Here is a 22,745-nt window from a genome sequence, read left to right as displayed (position 1 = left end):
GGCAGTGATTTTGAAATTTTAAGTGTTATATGGTGTTCCCATTTATTTCTTGTTATTATGCAAGTACATAAAGGGGCTTAGCTTTACTGTTTATTCCTTCCTTTAGAAACACTTTGTTTTTGCTTTCAGGGGGAAAAAAAAAAGCCAGTATCTTCATGAGCTTATTCTTGTCCAAAAGACTGTTTTCCTGATACTGTTTCAAGTACTAAAAGTTACTTGGATTCAGTCCATTGAAAGATGGTTCATATTCCACAAGAGAAAGAGAAATAGGTTAAATCATCTTAATTTTAATTTATTTATTATATTTAATTTAGCCATTACTTATGAAATTTCTCACACTGGTATGTACTGTGGTGTAGGGAGAGAACTTGAATTTAGAAATAAAGTATATCTCAGTTTGATATCTTGACTCTCTATTCAAATAGAATTTTACCTTGGATAAATCAGCTAAACTCTCTGGGTCCATTTTCTTATCTGTGAATGGGTATTACACTACTATTGTCCCTGGGATGTTGTTAGGATTATGTGAGGGAAGAATGAGAAGGCATCTAATATAGAACCTGGCATGTTGAAGATGGTCGTATCTCCTCTTTTCTTTTCTTCCTTTTATATAATTCATTCAACAAACATTAGGTGTGATTCCTGCTTTGAAGGGCTCCATGTCTCCTAAGGGAGATGCTGTGTTGGAAGTATTATGGTGTTCAGTGGGGCACAGGATGAGACTATCAGCAGAAAATTTACAGAGATAATGGATGCTGGATATACTTTATAAGTTACCTTGAATGTATGATATGTTAGTCGTATTTAGTATCATTTGCTGCTGAATCTAATTTAGTGCAAACTTAAGATAATGGACCCTTTGGTTGCTTATAGTTGGATATTTGTGATATCCAGAGTTTGTTCCCACTTTATTGCTTACTCACGTATTGCTTTGTGTGCTTTGTTGTTAATAGTGGTAGAATATTTTGTGGTGAACTTTCTTATATTTTTATTAATTTTCTTGAGTTCACATTTTGTTGCCACAAATAGCACCTTTTGTAGGGGAGGGTTCTTCTAATTTTTAGCATAGCGTAAGAGTATGAATTCCCTGTTGCGTAATTTTTTTAAAATATCATTTTTAAAACTTTAGTTACAATTAATTAGTAGATTCCAAATTAATTGCTAAGTTGTGGTCAGCATTATATTTTAATGAGATAGAATATAATAGAAAATATTAAAATGCATCACATATTATCATGATTTATATTGTTTTATGAAACTTTTCAGTTTTATATACATACATGTGTAATGCACAAACACAAAAGTTCAGAAGTATGTACTGGGTCACTTGGTAAAATTTCTTACTGAGGATTGTAATCATAAAAGTATGAAAACCACTAATTTAAAATATTTCAACAGTGTTAAGTATAAACATTTCAAAGAATTATGCTTTTTACTTATCATTTGGTAAAAATGAATGTTATTTTATTCTCTTGATAGAAATCAGCCAAAATTACACCATGTGCGCTTTGCAAATCATTGAGATCCTCAGCAGAAATGATTGAAAATACCAATAGCTTGGGAAAGACAGAGCTTTTCTGTTCTGTTAATTGCTTATCTGCTTACAGAGTTAAAATGGTTACATCTGCAGGTAATACTGGTTTCATAAACTATATGAATATAATAGTTGACAAAATTATGGTTATTGCTTTTTGTAGCAGTACAGATTTTTGTACAGATTTAATTGATTTTGAAGGCAAATTTAACATAATTCAGATCTGTGTTGTAAAATATCACCTATTGCCTTGATTGCTTAATTTATTATTGTTTATTTATTTGCTTGCCTATTTGTGCATTCCCCTTTAGTAAATTTTCATATGGCTTCTTTAAGGTATTTTTTTTATCCACACCTGATTTATTTCAGGATTCATTTGTTTTGTAGTTTCAGGGTGGGTCTACTGTGCCAACTTTAATTTAAAAGAAATATTTTTAATGTTAAGTTAGTTTTTGTCTCTACATGACATGATTTAGTTTCAGTTCCTTCAACTTGACTTGGCCCTTGAATTTCATATATTGGATAATATTTATTTATTTATTTTTTCATACATTTGTATACATGTGTATATATTACTCATTAGTTTTTATCTTTTGCTAAGGTGTACAAGTTCAGTGTAACAGTTGTAAAACCTCAGCAATCCCCCAGTATCACCTAGCCATGTCAGATGGAAGTATACGCAACTTCTGCAGCTACAGTTGTGTGGTGGCTTTCCAGGTGAGGCTTCAGACATCTTCCTCACCAGTCCGTGAGTTGCCTCCCATAAAGTATGTCAACCTGTTAGGTGTTCGCTAATGCCTGGATTGCCTAAATTTCTCTCTCAGTCTTATTACACTTGGATTCTTTGACTTTTGATGTATTTGGAGGCCTATCATTTAACTGCCTTTTGTAAAATTAAGTGATACTATTACTATCCAGATTATCTATTGGGAGGATATTATGATTTTATTTTGCTTCTATTTTTTTAACTTTCTTTAAAGTTTATTTATTTATTTTCAGAGAGAGAGAGAGACAGAGAGACAGAGAGACAGAGTGAGCAGGATAGGGGCAGAGAGAGAGAGAAAGTCCCAAACAGGATCTGCGCTATCAGTGCAGAGCCTGACTCGAAGCTCAAACTCAGCACCATGAGATCATGACCTGAGCCAAAATCAAGAGTCGGATGCTTATCCAACGGAGCCATCCAGGTGCTCCAGGAGGATGTTATTTTTATTTTATTTTATTTTATTTTTTTAATTTTATTTACCATTAATTTTTTTTAATGTTTATTTATTTTGAGAGAAAGTGAGCAGGGGAGGGATTGAGAGAATCCCAAGAAGGCTCTGCACTGTTATCATTGAGCTCAATGCAGGGCTCTATCCCATGAATGGTGAGATCAGGACCTGAGCTGAAACCAAGAGTCAGAGCCACCCAGGCATCACATGGGGATATTATTTTTAAAGGATATTATGAGTTTGGGGCCTCTGGCTGGCTCAGTTAGTAGACCAGCCGGATCTTGACCCCAAAGTCATGAGTTTGAGCTCCAGGTTGCATGTAGAGATTACTTTAAAAAGTTTAAAAAATTTTAAAGAGATCATTAGTTATTTTAGTTTCTGCATATAAATGACACTCTATCCATTCACTTCTAAGCTGTTCAAGGGCAGGGAGTGTCACCTGTTCACAGATAGATCTTATGTACCTAGAATTGTGCTTGTCAGACTTAGGCATCCGTTGCTCATTTGATTGAACAAATGATTACATTGATCATCTTGTTTGTTTCATTTTTCAGAATTTGTTCAACAAACCAACAGGAATGAATTCTTCAGTAGTGCCCTTGTCTCAGGGCCAAGTGATTGTAAGCATCCCCACAGGTTCAGCAGTGGCAGCCGGCGGGAGTAACACCTCCGCTGTCTCCCCCACCTCCATCAGTAGCTCTGCTGCAGCTGGCCTCCAGCGTCTTGCTGCCCAGTCCCAGCACGTTGGGTTTGCGCGAAGTGTTGTGAAACTCAAGTGTCAGCACTGTAACCGTCTTTTTGCCACAAAACCAGAACTTCTTGACTATAAGGTAAAGTATAGGATCCTGAAAAGGGTTTGAGTATAAAATGGTCTATCTATAAAATCATTTCTAGCTTTTCATTTCCAAAAAGTACACTACTTGTTTTAAAAGTAAGAGGGAATAAAGGATTTCCAAAAGATAAACCAAATGTTTCATTAGTATTTAATGATTATTTCTTTGCAGGGTAAAATGTTTCAGTTCTGTGGCAAGAATTGTTCTGATGAATATAAGAAAATAAATAATGTAATGGCAATGTGTGAATATTGTAAAATTGAGAAAATAGTAAAGGAGACTGTACGATTCTCAGGTGCTGACAAGTCATTCTGTAGTGAAGGTAAAGTCAAGATTATCTTACTTAGCATTTTGGTCCTCTTAAAAGTAACTGAATTTAAGCTGTTACTTTGTAAATTTATCTGTTTTATCCATTGTGTATAACAAAGCTTTTTGTTTTGTTTGCACTTAGTTTTGTTTTTTTTTTTTTGAGCTAGTCCCACATATCATATAAATATTAAAATGAAGGAAAAAATTGTTGAAGTGTATTACAGAAGATGGTGGTGATGTGAAAAATATTTTATGTTCTTAGGTTGATAGGGATTCTTTCAGTTATTGCACTTGTTTCTAGAGGGCTTCTTAGGGGCCCCTGGGTGGCTCAGTTGGTTAAGTGTCTGACTTTGACTTAAGTCATGATCTCACAGTTTTGTGAGTTTGAGTCACTGCATCAGGCTCTTTGCTGTCAGCATGGAGCCCGGAGCATGCTTTGAATTCTTTCTCCCTCTCTCTGCCCCTCCCCCAGCTTGTGTGTGCTCTCTCTCCAAATAAATAAATAAATAAATAAATAAATAAATAAAAATATAAAGAGTTGAAAAATAAATAGAACTTCTTACATTTTAGCATCCTAAAATTTTTATTGTTTAAAATAGTCATTATATTTCTGAATATAATAGACAAATCAGTATGAGTTAGATTGTCTATCTTTATTTAGATGACTTTTTTGTATGTTTTAAAATGTTTTATTCTAAACCTGTACATGATTAACATCCTAGACTAGTGGCTTTCAAACCTTTTGACCACAGCACAAAAGAAGAAATACATTTTACATTGTGACTCAGTATGTTATCACCTACCCAAGTAAAACAAAGGTTTTATGAAACAAAACTGACTTTTATTATGTGTGAGGCACTGTAATATTTTCTATTCTGTCTTATTTTGTTTGAAAAATGAAAATGATGGTATAGATTCTATAAATTGATCTCTTGATCTACTAACTGGTAAGAAGCTAAGTGTAAAAACATTGTCTTAGAGGATTTAAGTTTAAAGATGGAGGTACTTAATTTTTTTCCTAATGTTAATTTTATCTTTCCTGGTTCTAGGTTGCAAATTGCTTTATAAACACGACTTGGCGAAACGCTGGGGAAATCACTGTAAAATGTGCAGTTATTGTTTACAGACATCTCCCAAATTGGTACAGAATAATTTGGGGGGGAAAGTAGAAGAGTTCTGTTGTGAAGAATGCATGTCAAAATATACAGTTCTATTCTATCAGGTAATTAAAGTTCATATTCCTGGGGTTTTTCCAATTAGGGCATACGTTATTCCCTTCTTGTATTCCTTGAAGTAGTATAGAGGGCAATTTAATGATTTAAAAAAGTATTAAAGGTATTATGTCCTCGTTATTAATGTAAGGTTTAAGAAGACTTTGTCACTAACGTTATGTTCTTTTTGTTTTCAATTTCCTTGTAGAAGACCTATCAGTGTTAAGATAAAGTATTTAAAATTAGCATTTTATCCATTTATTATTTAACTAAAATGAATTTGTCTTCTAAAGGTTTTGAAGAAGATAGGTCTTATTTTCGTTTCACTGTGTTTTTTAATTACTCTTTATTGGCACCTCTAAAACATGACTTTTAATGTGTAGTATAAATGATTTAAACTGTGATTAATAACTACTATTTTAGGATGGCTAACCTTCATTTTATGTTTTATATTCTGTTAATTTCCTCACTTGTTCTATGTCAACTGCTTTTATTCTGTCAGACCAGAGATAATTTGTATTTTACTGTTTTACTATCTTCCTATTTCATTTTTAGATGGCCAAATGTGATGGTTGTAAGCGACAGGGTAAACTCAGTGAGTCCTTGAAATGGCGAGGAGAAATGAAACATTTCTGTAACCTGCTTTGTATCTTGATGTTCTGTAATCAGCAAAGTATGTGTGACCCACCTTCACAAAACAATGCAGGTAAAATTAAACTTTATAGTCTTTGATCAATGGCAGGGACCAACTACTGTTCTACAGATTGGGAACTTTAAACAGTTGTTAGTAATTTCATGAAATGCAAATTTCATTCTGTTCAAATGACATTAGCATTTGAATTCCTTTTTGTTTAACATCTCAGATTAAGGTTTTCTAAAAAGGAGTTCATTTGGTTTTCTCTGAAGATTTTGAATTAAATAAACTCTGTAAGAACTATGGGACAGAATGCCAGTTAATGTTTTGTAATTCAATATATACACCTTGACTTCCTTAAAAAGGATTTCAGAGTATAACAAAGGACATAGAATATAAATCACATGGCCTTTTAAATACACCCCATGTATAGTTTTACAAGAGAAAGTATATGAAATACTTTAAAGTTTCACTAATTAAAAAATAGCGTGAAAAAACCCCAGTTAATCCTAAAGTAAATCCTTTGTTCGGGCAGAATTTAACCTTACTAAAAACATTGTTGAATCTCTTTGAGATGTTGGTTTCTATGTATGTGCATATAAATTACATGACATCTTTCTGTTTTTGTTTATTTAATCAGCAAGTCTTTCCATGGTGCCAGCTGCTTCAGCAGGGCCCCCATCCCTAAGGAAAGATTCTACTCCGGTTATAGCTAATGTGGTTTCATTAGCCAGTGCTCCTGCTGCTCAGCCCACAGTGAATTCTAACAGTGTCTTACAAGGTATGTCTGATTTGAAAGCATTTATCTAGCCCTTTGAAGTTGAGTCCAGTGGTTCTTTTTTCTATCACTGATCATTTTCGTATATTTGACACATTTATATTATGAGTGGTGGCTCTCTGTGGGTTGTTGGGCACCAAACAATGCTTTCGTCACTTTTTCAAATGTGGTATTTTAGATGCTAGTCTTCCCATGAGTTAAGACAATACACATTTTTGTTTTGAGATTTTGTGTCCATTATCCCACCATCAGCTTTAAATGGTACTGTTTAAATAATTGTGTAAGATCCTAAATATTTATTTTAATTTATATCAGGTGCAGTTCCAACAGTAACAGCGAAAATCATTGGGGATGTAAGTTTTATTCTTTTAACTGGTATTGCTACTGTATTTATTTTCCAGTTTTATACAGTATGAATATATCTATGCTAATTTTCCCTACTTTATTCTTTATTATATAAAATCAGTTTCATAAGCTCACAATCTTTGTTTAGGAACAAGATATTCTGGCTAATTATTGATTGATATTCTGGTTAATTAGGCCTTTAATGTACTTTGATTTCTTTGAATCCTTGCTATCTCTGCATAGTTACTAAAGGCTATTTTTGTTGGTTTGTTTTTATTGTTTTAATTGTTGAGAATTAAATTTTACAGAATTCATGCGTAAAGGTATTTGGGGCATTTTGTAATGTAGTCAGATTATAAATAAAGTATTTATAAAATATAGTTTGTTTTCCACCCACTGCAGACTATCCTTAAGTAAGCAAGTATCCACTCCTTTTTTTCTCAATATTTTTTGTTTTGTTTCTCAAAAGAAGAAGAAAATAAATAGAGAAGCTTATGACTAGAACAGTGGTATTACTGAAGTGTTTCTTGGTCTCTTAGATAACTTTCACATCATCTTTTTTCAAGTTATTTAAATGATCATAAATGATTCTGTTTTTTCTACTTATCTTGAAACTAAGTCTTTTTTAAGACTCAACTCAGTCAGGAAATAACAGTTCTCCTTTTAAACATAGTCAGATTGACCAGTGATGTCTTACATTAGAAATAGCATTTGTCTTGATAAATAAAACTGGTAATTACGTTTAGAGTCAGTATATAGTTATCAAAATATTCTCATATTACTACTGATATTTCAGGAATATTGTATTTCTTAACATATATAGTGAATATTTATGTTCTCTGTCTTCCATGTAATTCCAATATAGTGTTTTTTTGGAAATTACAATATTTCTCATAATTAAGGATAAACTTTTGAAAACCTCTTTGGTTTTTGATTGTTTTCTAGGCAAGTACACAAACAGATGCCCTGAAGCTGCCACCTTCCCAGCCCCCAAGACTTCTGAAGAATAAAGCTTTATTGTGTAAACCCATCACACAGACTAAAGCCACCTCTTGCAAACCACATACCCAAAACAAAGAATGCCAGACAGGTGTGTTCTTTGCACTTCCTTCCTTTAATTTTTTTTTTTTTAGTTGGGAAAGTATGCGGGATCTGCTGATATTAACTGCGTGCCTGTTTCCTGGGTGATGTGTTTGATTGCTTATATACATCACCCAGTTGCATTTTCTTGACTTCCTCTCAGTTACGTATTTTCACCCTCTGAAAATTAAGTTATGCCAAAGAGAAGGTAGTTAAATGATAATACCATACTGTGAACACTTGATTTTATTTGTTTTTTTTAATATTTTTTAATGTTTATTTACTTTTGAGAGAGACACACACACACACACACACACACACACACACACACACACACACACAGAGTGTGAGTGGAGGAGGGACAGAGAGAGAGAGGGAGATGCAGAATTTGAGGCAGGCTCCAGGCTCAGAGCTGTCAGCACAGAGCCCGATGCCGCAGGGCTCGAACCCGTGGACCGTGAGATCATGACCTGAACCAAAGTCGGATGCTTAACCGACTGCGCCACCCAGGCGCCCCTTGATTTTCTGTTATTAATGACTGTGTAATTTTATGGAATAAAGGTAGACTTTGGAATTATATAGATAGGCTTTTAATTAAGAGCAATTGTAGTTTCATGGAGGATTTCGTAAGTTTGAACTTTTCTCTCCTCTGTATCCAATAAAATCAGGCTTTTGCAGCGGAGGGCTTTCTTTTCTCATGAATTGCCACCCCCAGGCAAACTCGTCTAATCTCCTTTTGTGGATGCTGGTGTAGTGCAGTCCTCTGATCTCAGTTTGCCTCTCCTGGCACGGAATCTCTGCCCTGCAAGTGTCTGGGCTGAGGATGATTGGGACCCCATGCTTCTTGGCCTGCCAGTCCTGCAGTAGGGCCTCTACCCTGTGGGTGGCCCCTGGGTGGAGAAAGGGAGACGCCAGCCTGTCAGCTGTACTCACCAGGAAATTAACCTTTTCAACTTGGAGTTGGAGGGAATGAGAAATGATGGTTGTCCGACCCCCCAGGTGAGATGTGGTGATCCTTGTTTGGGTGCTGCAGAAATAGGAGCCCATTCCTCCTGACCACACCTACCCAGAGCAGAGCTTCTGTCAGGTTGAGCAGACTGACCTGGGGTATGGAGCTGGTGGTGGATCAAATGTCACAGATTCTCACTGTTCTACTGTATTTAGGTAGATTTTCTCAAATAAATGTCTCTCTATTTGCTGTATTTCCTTAGAACAATTTGTAAAGAATTTAAGTGGTTGGTTTTTTTTGCTTTTGTTAATGTTTATTTAGTTTTGAGAGAGACAGACTGCAAGGGAGGGAGGGTCATTGAGAGAGAGAGACACGGAATCTGAAGCAGGCTCTAGGCTCTAAGCTGTCAGCACAGAGCCTAATGCAAGGCTCAAACTCATGAACTGTTGTATCACTTCCTGACCCAAAGTCAGACACCTAACCAATTAAGCCACCCAGGTGTCCTTTAAGTGGTTGTTTCTTTTTTCTTTTTCTTTTTTATAATTTTTAACATTTATTTATTATTGACAAAGAGAGACAGAGTATGAGCATGGGAGAGGCAGAGAGATGGGGAGACACAGAATCAGAAGCAGGCTCCAGGCTCTGAGCTGTTGGCACAGAGCCTGGTGCAAGGCTTGAACTCACGAACTATGAGATCATGACCTGAGCTAAAGTCAGATGCTTAACCAACTGAGCCATCCAGGCACCCCAAGTCCCAGAATTCTTAAACCAGAATGTAATCCTAGGGGTACTTGGGTGGTTTAGTCTGTTAAGAATCCACCTTTGGCTCAGGTCATGGTCTCCCGGTTCATGGGTTTAAGCCTTGTGTCGGGCTATGTGTTGGCAGCTCAGAGTGTGGAGCCTGCTTTGGGTACTTTGTCTCCCTCTCTCTCTGCCCATCCCTTGCTCTTTCTCTTTCTCTCTTAAAATAAATAATCATTTAAAAAGTAAAAAGTAATTCTAGATTTCTTTATCTGGAAGGTTATCTTGTCAGTGAATGCTTCTCAAACACTAACATGCACATAAATTACTTAGGAATTTTATTAAGTACATTAAGTGGGGTCCTGAAGTTTTTGCATCTTTTTTTTTTTTTAATTTTTTTAATGTTTATTTCTGAGAGAGAGAGAGAGAGAGAGAGAGAGAGAGAGAGAGAGAGAGAGAGAGAGAGAGTGCGTGCAAGTGGGGAAGGGGCAGAGAGAGAGGGCAACACAGAATCTGAAGTTGGCTCTAGGTTCCGAGCTGTCAGCACAGAGCCCAATGCACGGCTCAAACTCATGAACCATGGGATCAGGACCTGAGCCGAAGTCAAACGCATAACTGATTGAGCCACCTCAGGTTTTGTATTTCTTAAAGCCCCCATTAACCACATAGAATAGTAATGTTATAGATGACCTCAGGCTAGGTGGCCGGTTAGCTAGGTTGGTTAGAGCGTGGTGCTAGATGACCTCAGGCTATATTTGTATTGTAGTAATAGTGACTTACTTAGTATTATGTAGCTTGGTTATCAGACATCTTTAATCAGGTGGTTTTATTTTTATTTTTTGCATATAGTTGACACACAAGAGTTAGTTAGTTTCGAGTGTTTATAGCTTAGAGATTTGACAAGTTTATGCATATGCTGTGCTCACTACAAGTGTAGCTACCCTCTGTCACGTCATACCGCTATTACAATATCATTGGCTCTATCATTTACGGTCTGCTTTTTATTTCTATGACTCACTCACTCCATAAGTGGAAGCCTGTATCTCCTCCCCCTCACCCATTTTGCCCAGCCCTCATCCACAGGTGTTTTTAATGTCCACCAGACCATGGTAAAATTGATCCAATATTATTACCTATCTTTAACCCTACCCATCAGCTTTTCACTTCTTGTTACTAGCATTAGCTTTCTCTTATAGTAATGGTTTTATAATCATCTAAGGTATTTTTCTGGCGCATAGAATGGACTCTGGAGGATGCCTATTAAATATTGGGTGAATTCTCCATCCTTCTCACTTTTTTCCCCTACTCTCATTTAGGTTTCTAAGTTCTGTTTCATCTTTTCAATACCTTAGAATTTGTGTATGTGGCTCTGTTGCCTGGGTGGCTCATTTGGTTAAGTGTCCGACTTTGGCTCAGGTCATGATATCACAGTTGATGAGTTCAAGCCTTGCATCAGGCTCTCTGCTGACAGCTCAGAGCCTGGAGCCTACTTCAGATTCTGTGTGTGTCTCTCTACCCCTCCCCTGCTTGTTCTCTGTCTCTCTCAAAAAGAAACATTTAAGAAGGAGGTTTTCAAAAAAAATCTGCTTGTATATATTTATTCATTTTTTTAAGGTATCATGACCACCCTAGTCCAGGTCCTCCTCATCTTCACTCTATGTACATATTGTCTCCTACTTTTATACTTTATATACTTTTTATTCCTTATTAAGATGGCCTCCAAATTAGTATTTTTTTTGGTGACATTTTCCTCATATTACTCTGTGCTTACAGATCTGCAGTAGCTTCACACTTTCTATCAGAAATGATTTTTAAAAGTTCATTATAGGTGCATTGGGGTGACGCAGTCAGTTAAGCAACCAACTTTGGCTCAGGTCCTGGTCTCACAGTTCATGAGTTTGAGCCTCACATTGGACTCTCTGCTGTCAACTTGGAGCCTACTTCAGATCCTCTCTCTCTGCCCCTTCCCCCCCAAAGTACATAAACATTTTTTTAAGTTCATTATAGCCTCATGAAAATGGCCATCCTACCTATTTAATCTCATCTTTAACATACCCTTCTTATTCATGGTAGCAGCTTTCTGTAACTTTCTTCCAAGATAATTTTTCCAATTCTTTACATTCATTAATCCAGATTGTATCCTTCCTTCATTGTATCCTCATATTATTGGTCATTGTTTTGTTGCTTGCTTTTTATCTGTGCTGTGCTCACACCTTTCTTTGATAGTTTCTTCTGTGGACTGCTAGTGTCATAGATTACACTTCTTTTGAATCATAAAGGTCTGTGTGCTTTAAGAAGTTTTTTAAAATTATAATTCTTTTGAACTGTAAATCCTCACTGCTTTTTAAAAAAATTTATAATAAAATGTTTCTAACCCTCTTCTTGTTTTGTTTTTTTTTTTATTTTTTAATTTTCATTAGAGGACACTCCGAGTCAGCCCCAGATCATTGTGGTGCCAGTTCCTGTACCAGTGTTTGTGCCCATACCTCTTCACCTGTATACTCAGTATGCACCGGTCCCATTTGGAATTCCAGTTCCTGTGAGTAATCATTTAGAGATGAAGGCTGATTTAGTGCACATTTTCCTTAATTAAAATGGTATAGTTCAATTTAAAAACTCTTCCCTTTTTGGTAAAACATACCCGACTGGGTTTGGTTTTATCATATTACTATATTATTTAATATGGAATATATGAAGGATTGCTTGTATTTATATCCTGCCTTCTCAGAGCATGCTGTATTATAGCCTTTTTATAATGTTTTACACACAATAAAACCACTGAAGTAGAAAAAGATCAGAAATGTGTATGTATGTTAGAATTCTAGAGTCTATTAAAAGTAAAAAGTAAATAATGTGATTTATATTATCCTCACTTTTTAAAAAAAATGAATTCATTTTTTATTGGAAACATATTTTTCCTTGGTGAATTCTTAAGAAGAATAGCTGTGTGAAACTGAAAATGTTAAGCAAGAAATATAATCAGAAACTAAAGTGTGTTAGGTACTTATTTTAGACAAGTTGGAGACACATTTTTTTTTTTAACTGTCCAGAAGAGCACTTAACTGAATTTTGATTTAAATGACTGTTGTCTTATAAAAACAAACTCAAGGGGCACCTGGGTGGTTCAGTAGATTTAGTGTCTGGCTTCAGCTGAGGTCATGATCTCGCAGTTAGTGGGTTCAAGCCCTGCATCGGGCTCTGTGTTCAGAGCCTAGAGCCTGCTTCAGATTCTGTGTCTCCTTCTCTCTCTGACACTTCACTGCTCATGCTGTCTCTCTCTCTCAAAAATAAAGAAAACATTAAAAAAAAAACCCTCAAGAGTTTTTAATCATTAGCAATAGAAATATCGGAATTTGTGTATTATTTTAGTGCTTAAATCATCTCACAAATAATAATTTTGATGACCAGCCTATTCCAAGAAACTACCTTCGGTCTTTTAGATGCCTGTCCCTATGCTTATTCCATCGTCAATGGATAATGAAGATAAAGTCACCGAAAGTATTGAAGACATTAAGGAGAAGCTTCCTTCACATCCGTTTGAAGCTGATCTCCTTGAGATGGCAGAAATGATTGCAGAAGATGAAGAGAAGGAGAAGACCCTGTCCCAGGGAGGTTGGTATAATTTTACAGTAAAGACAGAAAAAAAATACACAAATTTTTAGGTTGCTCAAGTAATTTTAAGGATTGGATAGTCAAGATGTTTCTAAAAGCTTTATTTGTGTTTCAATACCAAATATATAGATTTGTTAAACTTGTTGATACCTTTGAAACTTCTGTCCTTTTTATAAAACTATGTATTAATAGTCAATACAGTTTTTAGTTTGTAATGATTCCAGAAAAATAAGCTGTAAGTCTATTTTTGTGATTATTTTCTGGCCTTATTTCTATATTCAAAGCCATGATCCCCATATAAGAATTCCTAGTGTATCATAATTAGCATGTTCACAGAAGGTAAATAGAACATTATGACAGAAAACCATTTGGCTCAAAATAAATTCCCTTCTGTGAGGGTAGAATAACAATAAGAACAGTAATTTTGTGCTTACATACCGTAGGCATGTCCTAAATGCACTGTGTCCATCACCTCATTTAACCTTCACAACAATACTATGAGGAGAATACTGTTTACTTTAGATTCCTCGTTTGGAAGATAGGATATCCTATTTACCCTGGTTGTGCAGTCAGGTAGTGATGGAACCAGAGGTCGAATTCAGGTCTCCTTGCCTCCAATATAGGTGATAGTAACCAGTACTAGGAATACATATCCAGAAAGGTTTCTCGCCTTAATTACCACCTTCTTGATTTTTGGATATAATAAGAAGAGATAAAGAAAATGGTGTTTGATAGTCAAAATACACAAAGGCCTTTTGCTAGGTCACTGTTGTCAAGAAATTATATTTTATTGACAATTTTTTTTTAGTGATGGGTTTTACAAAGCTAGGGTTTAAATTTTGCATGATAAATGCTGGATTTTTTGAACATCGTAGCATTTTAAAAAAACATTTATTTACTTTTGAGAGAAAGAGAGTGCGCGAGTGGGGGAGGGACAGAGAGAGAAGGAGACACAGAATCCGAAACAGGGTCCAGGCTCTGAGCTGTCAGCACAGAGCCTGGGGGGCTGGAGTTGGGGCGGGGTGGGTAGTTGAGCCCATGAACTGTAAGATCATGACCTGAGCTGAAGTCACATGCTGAGTCACCCAGGCACCCCAAACACTGTAGCATTAAAAAAAAAAAAACCACTTTCCTCTAGTGATACCATTAAGTTTTAAAAATCTTAATATTCTGAGAGCTGCATTAAAAGCTTATTTGTTATTATCCCATAGTTCTCTAGTCTCATTTTGCTCTCTAATTTATAATTTCATAATTCTGACCCATTTATATATGGATATTAATGTCTTAGAATACTGCCTCATGCTTGATCTTATAATTGTTGATATTTAGTTGGGAAGTTCAAGTCGTTCCTGGTAATTAACCTCATTTTAAGTTGGCTTCCCACTCGCATTAATAGTTTACATTTTGCAGGGCCTAGGTGGCCTAGGGCCTCAGTCAGTTGAGCGTCCAAATTCGGCTCAGGTCATGATCTCCTGATCATGAGGGAGATTCTTTGTCTCCCTCTCTCTCTGTTTCTCCCCTACTCACTCTCTGTCAGTGTCTCTCAAATATAATAAACATTAAAAATAATTTTTACAAATTGTTAACATTTTTCAGATGCTGCTTCTGTACAAATACTGTGACTTTGCCTTAACCTAAAAATTGAGTCAGACTGAGGAAACATTCAGAACTGAGCTTTAAGACCAAAGATAGTTGTGGGGTGCTGGGGTGACTCACTTGGTTAAGTGTCCAACTTCAGCTCAAGTCATAATCTCATAGTTGGTGAGTTCAAGACCTGCATCCGGCTCTATTCTGACAGCTTGGAGCCTGGAGCCTGCTTCGGATTCAGTCTCATTCTCTCTCTGCCCCTCCCCGACTTGTGCTCTGTCATTCTTAGTCTCTCAAAAATAAGAAATGTAAAAAAAATTTTTTAAGATAGTTGTAATCACTATAGTATAAGTAAAATCTAATGGTTTAGAAATATAAAGGAGGGAAAAATGAAATCCACGTGAAGGGAGCTGGCTAATTTATGTTTGATTTTAGAGAAAGAAACTATTTTCCTGGGTTTTAAAAAATTTTTTTACACTGAATCCTTAACCTTTTTACTCTTATTTTTTAAAATTAAAAAAATTAATATTTATTTACATTTGAGAGAGAAAGAGAAAGAACAGGGGAGTGGCAGTGTGAGAGGGAGAGTCTGAAGCAGGTTCCAAACACTGAGCTGTCATCACAGAACCCAGTGCAGGGCTGGAACCCATGAGCTGTGAGATCATGACCTGAGCCAAAGTTGGATACTTAACCTACTGAGCCACCCAGGCACTCCTAAATCCTTAAGCTTTTTACTTTTAAAGTAGTTAATTGATAGAACTCTGTTCAGTTTCGTTCATGTGCTGATTGTTCGTGTAACATTTCTAAGTTTAGTAGCTTTTCGGTGTAGTGGTAAGGCATATTTTTTGGGGAGGAAAAAGCAACTCAAAGCATATTTGTTAATTTTTAAGTTTACTTATTTATTTTGAGAGGGAAGAAGGGAGAGAATGAGCGGGGGAGGGCAGAGAGAGAGGGAATAGAGGACCCGAAGTGGGCTCTGGGAGCCAGCTGTGGGGCTTAAACTCAACTATGAAATCATGACCTGAGCCAAATTGAATGCCTAACCGACCGAGCCACCCAGGTGCCTCTGCATATGAAGGCTGTTTTCTTAGCATTCGCTAGTATGAGTCATTTAAATAATGTAGTCATTTCATTTGAGATGCAGTTTGCTTTGTGAATACATGTAAGTTGTTCAATTACATGCTTTTTTTTTCTCCTTTAGGATCCCAAACTTCTGAACAAGAGCTCTTTTTAGACACCAAGATTTTTGAAAAAGGTTTGTAATTATACATATATTTCAGATCTTAGAAATATTATCCTCAGTTGTAGAAACCCATAAAGTATTAGTATTCTTGAATTTAATATTTGTAATTTTAGCTATTCATAGGGAGTCTTTGATTATATGCTGTGTAATGAGAATAATACAAGGTACCTCAGATACTGGTTTTAAGGATTAATTGAGAGAATGCTTTAAAGTGTGTAACAAGATTATATGAAGTCAGTTTTGTGAAGCTGGTGAAGAAGTTACTTCATTTTTGAGTGTACCTAGTTAAATCAGCAGGCATATCTCGCTTTTGTTACTCAGAGGTTCAGGAAGGTTTCTGAGCATGTATAGGGTCCATCTTATTTTGAGCATTTGTTTGTGTCCTGTGTATTTCAGACCAAGGAAGTACATACAGTGGTGATCTTGAATCAGAGGCAGTATCTACGCCACATAGCTGGGAGGAAGAGTTGAATCATTATGCCTTAAAGTCAAATGCTGTGCAGGAGGCTGATTCAGAATTGAAGCAGTTCTCCAAAGGGGAAACTGAGCAGGATCTGGAAGCAGATTTTCCATCAGGTTTGTGCAACATAAAATACTCTTGATTTTGGAAGATTGGTAGAACTCTGAATTTACCTTATGAAGCAGTTATATTGTGTGGTAACCTAAGGTACAAATTGTCCCTACCTTTGAAGGTTAAATAATAAAGTGGTTAATTTTTTTAAACATTTCTTGTAGGTGGTTTCCTTCATCATTAATTAAGTTTTTAACTGCTCTATCTTTTGTTTCTATTAAGAATAGAAGTAAGATCTTTATTTTATCACAAAATATAGTGATGATTACCTGATATTTTCTCCCCTAGTATAAGTCTTTATATAAATCTGTGAGTTGTCTCAAATTATACTTTATGCTTATTATTAATAGAATCCTTTGACCCACTGAATAAAGGACAGGGAATCCAGGCACGTTCCCGAACAAGACGACGGCACAGAGATGGATTCCCTCAGCCCAGACGAAGAGTAAGCAGTAGCTTAATTTTTTAGCGTTTTCTTTCCTCTGGTGTTTGTTAAATTCTTGCTGTTTACAAAGCCCTGAACAGCCAGGGTCACATTATTCCATATATTGTTTTACACAACCTTGTATTTTTGTGCCTTTATTTTTGTTTCTTATAATCAAGGACCGTATCTTTTGAATATTTTAAAGGGATGTGTAAACCTTATGTTATGATAGTAGAGACACAGAGATAAGTCTCCCAGCACAGGATAGGGCAAACACTTGGTATGTGGTTGTTATGTAGCTGCTCAGATGTTTCTTGTGATTGTCATGGTCTGCATCATCCTTATACCTTTTCCAACTGATAGAAGTGTACCCAGGCAAGTTTGCAGTTTCCTGGTGGTTTGTTACTCTGTTTTGTTCTCACCTGTGTTACACTAAGTCATCCTGGACTTAGTAGGGATTGATGAGCTACTGAGCATATGCTAAGTCATGGCCCAGGCTTTAGCCATATTGACACAAGAAAAGGTAGCATTCCTGCCTCTCTGAATAGCATATGATGGCACACCTGTGAATGGCCCCATAATCACGAAAATTTTAGGTTTATAGAACTTGATTGTACTATACTTGATTAATTTAAAATAATAAAAAAATATGACAGACTACTATTAAAAAACATTATCTTTTACTTTATATTTCTTCTACCAGGGTCTTCTTTTTTTTTTTTTTTTTTTTTTAATAATTGAGGATGTTTTTGTTCTGTTTTACTTTTAAGAGCTTTTTAAAATCATTGTATACTTTTTCTTAAAACGTCTAAATTTAGCCCTTTTTTACATATAATAATGAGGTTTATTGTTTTACATTATATAGTATATTAGTGAGATTCACGTGGACATTTTCTCATAATGACAGGGCTTTCCCATACTAAAAATAAGAGCCTTTTAAAAAATTAGCTCTATTGAGTTATAATTGCATCTAAAAGTTCATAAATTATAAAACATTTTTTAATGTTTATTTTTGAGAGACAGAGTGTGAGCGGGAGAGGGGCAGAGAGAGAGAGAGAGAGGGAGACACAGAATCTGAAGCAGAGCCTGACACTGGACTCAAATCCACAAATCATGAGATCGTGACCTGAGCTTAAGTCAGACGCTCAACCAATGAACCACCTAGGCATCCCTAAAAGTTCATAAATTTTAAGTGTAATATTTGAGGGGCTCTGTCAGATGTATTAAGTGCGTAACTACCGCCACAACCATAAGCCTTCCACTGTACTTAAACCTTCCATGGTACCTTTTGTAGTTTGCCTTTTCTAGTTCTTGATAATCACTGATCTGCTTTGCAGGCTGATGTAAAATGGTACTGCTTTGTTTTTTCTGTAATTTCATGTAAATGGAATTATGTGATTTCCTAGTCTTTGCTGTCTGGATTCTTTAACTTAGCATAATGGGGTTTTTTAAAAACTTTTTAAATGTTTTTATTTATTATTGAGACAGAGAGAGACAGAGCATGAGTGGGGGAGGGACAGAGAGAGAAGGAGACACAGAACCAGAAGCAGGCTCCAGGCTCCAGGCTCTGAGCTGTCAGCATAGAGCCTGATACGGGGCTCGAACCTCCAAACCATGAGATCATGACCTGAGCCAAAGTCAGATGCTTAACCGACTGAACCACCCAGGCGCCCCAGCATAATGGTTTTGAGATTCATCTACGTTGTTGCATGTATCAGGAAGGCCATTATTCATTCCTTTTATTTCTGAGTAGCATTTCACCATTGTAAAATGGACAAACCAGTTTAACAGTTGATAGTAATTTTGGTTCGTTCCAGTTTGGTGCTATTTCAGACACTGTGCACATTTCACAAATGCTGTGAACATTTTTAATATACACCTCTGTGTGAACATATAGTTTCATTTGAGGAAAAATGCCCAGGAGTGGGATTGCTAGGTCTTATTGTATGTGTATTTTTAACTTTGTAGGAAATCTGTCAAACTGTGTTCCAGAGTAGTAAAGGTATTGTTTTGAATTCCCACCAGCAGCATGAGTTCCAGTCAGCTCCATGACTTTGCTAATACTTGCTATTTTTAATTTTTAATCTTAACCATTCTAGTGAATGTGTAGTGGTATCTCACTGTGGCTTTAGTTTATATTTTCATAATAACTGATGATGTTGGATATCTTTCCATATGTATATTTGTTATTGTATTTTCTTTGGCATGGTGTCTATTCAAAACTCTTGCACATTTAAAAAAGAATTCTTACTACCTTTTTCTTTTTTAAAGTATTTACTTTGAAAGAGAGAGAATAAGAGCCAGCACACTTGGAAGCAGGGGAGGGGCAGAGAGAGAAAGAGAGGTAATCCCAAGCAGGCAAAGTCTTTTTTCATCAATTTTTAATTCTTTTATTATTCATGCTTTTTGGAATCCCATGTAAAAGTCTTTGCTTAACCTGTGGCAACTAAGATATCATCTTATGTTGTGTTCTAGTTTTATACTTCAGATTTTGTGTGTCTCTGATCCATTTTGAGATCATTTTTATATGTGAGTTCAGGTAACTGTCAAGGTCTATTATAATTTTTGTATGTGGTGTCCCATTGTTTTAGTGCCATCTGGGAAAAGACTGTCCTTTCCCTCACTGACTTACATTGCACTTTTGTTAAAATCAACCAACTATATTTATGTCCATCTGTTTCTGAAACTGTATTCTGTTCCATTGATGTATATGTCTATTTTAATACAGAACTGACTGTCTTGATTATTGTAGCTATACAGTGAGTCGTGAAATCAGGAGTTTTAAGTCTTCCAACATTGTTGTTCATTTTCAAAATTGTCATTCACATATCCATATAAATTTTTGAATCCGCTTATCATTGTTTTCAGAAAAGCCTGCTGGAACTTTGGGGCTATCTGAATCTATAGATCAACTTGGCAGAGAATTGATACCTTAGCAATTTTGAGCTGTTCAGTCTATGAAGATTATGTTTTTTGCCTTTATTTAGATCATGTTTAATTTCTCTTAGCATTGTTTCATTTGTTTTATTATACAAGTCTCATACTTTTTAAAATTTAATAAGTATTCAATATTTATTTTGACCTTGTTTTAAGCGTCATTTTTTTATTTAAAAAATTTTAAATGTTTATTTATGAGAGAGAGAGCTTGCATGTGACTAGGGGAGGGGCAGAGAGAGGGGGGAACAGAGGATCCAAAGCAGGCTTTGTGCTGACAACAGGGACCTCAATGCAGGGTCACACTTAAGAGCAGTGAGTTTATGAACTGAGTTGGACACTTAACCACCTGAGTCGCTAGATACCCCAAGTAGTAGTATTTTTAATTTCATTTTGTAGCTTTCCTTGTTGTCATATAAAAATAGGTTCTTTTTTCTATATTGAGTATGTGATGATTTTGCTCAATCAAAATCTTTAGGATTTTCTACCTAGACAATCATATTACTTGTGAATAAAGATAGTTTTACTCTTTCTAATATTAATGCATTTTCTTTTTTTTCATTTTGATATATTGTACTAACTAGGCTCTTTAGTACAATGTTCAATATTTGTGGTAAAAGCAGATCTTCATTTCTTTTCTCAATCTTAGGGTGAGTGTTCAGTCTTGCAGTATTTGTTTTAAAGATTTTATTTTTAAGTAATCTCTATACCAAACATGAGGTTCGAACTCATGATCCTGACCAAGATCAAGAGTCCTACGCCCTACCAACTGAGCCAGCCAGGTGTCCCTCAGTCTTAGAATATTAAGTATGATATTACCTGTAGGCTTCTCATAGATGGTCTCTGTCAGGTCCAGGAAGTTCTCTTCTGTTTTTAATTTGCTGAGAATTTTTATTATGATTGTGTGTTGAACTTTGTCAGGTGACTCTCTTGTATTATTGAAATGATCGTGGGCTCTGTGCTGACAGCTCAGAGTCTGGAGCCTGTTTCAGATTCTATGTCTCCCTCTCTCTCTGACCATTCACTGCTCGATCAGGACCTGAGCCAAGATCAACAGTCGGACTCTAAACCAACTGAGCTACCCAGGTGCCCCAAGAACCAACTTGTTAATTTTATTAATTTTTCTCTATTGTTTCTTCATTGTTTTTTGCCCTTTAATCATTTCTTTCATTTTTCTTACTTTGGGTTTTTAATGTGGTCTCCTTTCACAGGAGTTTCACATAGTTTCTTTAGATAAAGCTTAGAGTATTGATTTTAGACTTACTTTTCATAGAAGGATTTTAATACTATAAATGTCACGGTAAGCTTTAGCACTGTGGGGGGAAATGATTCTTTGTTTTCATTTTCATTGAAGTTCAGAATATTTTCTAATTGCATTTGTGGCTGCTTCTTTGAGCATGGGTATTTATAAATGTGTTATTTTTTTAGTTCTGGAGGATTTTCTTAATATTGTCCCATTACTGGTATCTGGTTTAACTTGATTGCAGTTAGAGACTTTATGGAGGCTTGTTTTTTTATTCTAGAATATGATCTACTCTTGTTTTCCATGAGATAGACCTGAGTGGTAAAAACGGTGGTACATACCTCATTGGGTGGGTCCAGTATCTGGAGCATAGAGACTTCTCAAGTGTTCGTAATCATTATAGTTCTGTATTTTAACCCCCCTTTTTTCTTTTCTCATATGGATTGGATTAATCTCTAAAGCTCTTTCTGGCTTTAAGAATTCTGAATCTTTAGGATCTAATAATAAATTGCATATTCTGTAAATTTATTCCCTTTCTTTGAGAATTTGTTTCTTAAAGATTCAAAACTAAATTTTATATTCTATAAATTTTTGGAATTCTTACAGGGACGGAAGAAGTCTATAGTGGCTGTGGAGCCCAGAAGTCTTATTCAAGGAGCCTTTCAGGGGTGCTCAGTGTCTGGGATGACACTGAAATACATGTACGGGGTAAATGCCTGGAAGAACTGGGTTCAGTGGAAAAATGCCAAGGAAGAGCAGGGTGATCTGAAATGTGGCGGTAAATATACAACATGAATTTGTATCTTAATTAAGAGCTTGGGGGGATAGAGTACAAGTCATTAGTCTACACAGAAGGGATACATACTTGGTTAAAAATTCCATAAAACTTTGGTTTTGGCTTAACTTGAATTTTTCCCCATTTTCATTTAAACTTATTTATTTTTCCCTCCTCAGGTGTTGAACATGCTGCATCTAGCCCATGTTCTGATCCTTTAGGAAGTGCTCAGGACCATGCACTCTCTCAAGAGTCCTCAGAGCCAGGCTGTAGAGGTAAAAAGCATTTCTCTGCTTGTAGTCTGAATTCTCTGAATTATTTTAATATATTGTAGATTTTTAATTTGTAAATGTAATATTTGAAATTTGAAGTGTTATGGTAAAAGAAATTAATACCCTACTCTCAGGTATAAAGAGTTTGTTATAAAGGTAAGGTTGTATGGGCATGAATTTGTTATGCAAATATGAAGAATTTTGTTCCTTTTTCTGACACTATGCAGGTGGCTCAAATCTGTTTTCTTGAGCCCTATATTTGTAACCTAACCCTAATGGAATTTCTTTTGTTGGTGGTGGTGTTGAGCAAAGTACCTGGAAAAGCCTTGTGTCTTCTGTAGAAATTTTTCCTAATAAAAGTTCTGTGAGACTGTTTGGGTGCTAGGAAACTTGGGACCTGATAAACACTTCACACAGAAAAACAGTGTATAATTTTAGAGCCCATTTTACACCCGCCCC

The 22,745-nt window shown here is 35.8% G+C and overlaps 1 protein-coding gene across 6 annotated transcripts in view; it reads left to right on the top strand.

Annotated features, from left to right (window-relative positions):
• Positions 1-22,745, top strand: part of ZMYM4 (zinc finger MYM-type containing 4) — a 139,340-nt gene that overhangs the window by 98,369 nt on the left and 18,226 nt on the right. For all 6 annotated transcript variants that reach the window (XM_029947753.1, XM_029947752.1, XM_029947751.1 and 3 more), the window contains 16 exons: positions 1,480-1,630; positions 2,136-2,251; positions 3,300-3,575; positions 3,750-3,900; positions 4,937-5,109; positions 5,654-5,804; positions 6,373-6,513; positions 6,826-6,863; positions 7,801-7,945; positions 12,046-12,164; positions 13,066-13,237; positions 16,026-16,079; positions 16,464-16,643; positions 16,989-17,083; positions 21,846-22,017; positions 22,194-22,289. In XM_029947753.1, the coding sequence (XP_029803613.1) occupies positions 1,480-1,630; positions 2,136-2,251; positions 3,300-3,575; positions 3,750-3,900; positions 4,937-5,109; positions 5,654-5,804; positions 6,373-6,513; positions 6,826-6,863; positions 7,801-7,945; positions 12,046-12,164; positions 13,066-13,237; positions 16,026-16,079; positions 16,464-16,643; positions 16,989-17,083; positions 21,846-22,017; positions 22,194-22,289 (2,230 nt within the window). The remainder of the gene's footprint in view (positions 1-1,479; positions 1,631-2,135; positions 2,252-3,299; positions 3,576-3,749; positions 3,901-4,936; positions 5,110-5,653; positions 5,805-6,372; positions 6,514-6,825; positions 6,864-7,800; positions 7,946-12,045; positions 12,165-13,065; positions 13,238-16,025; positions 16,080-16,463; positions 16,644-16,988; positions 17,084-21,845; positions 22,018-22,193; positions 22,290-22,745) is intronic.

This window comes from Suricata suricatta, chromosome 8 (assembly GCF_006229205.1).
Source record: "Suricata suricatta isolate VVHF042 chromosome 8, meerkat_22Aug2017_6uvM2_HiC, whole genome shotgun sequence".
Lineage (NCBI taxonomy): Eukaryota > Metazoa > Chordata > Mammalia > Carnivora > Herpestidae > Suricata > Suricata suricatta.
This window is presented reverse-complemented; position numbering and strand designations above follow the sequence as displayed.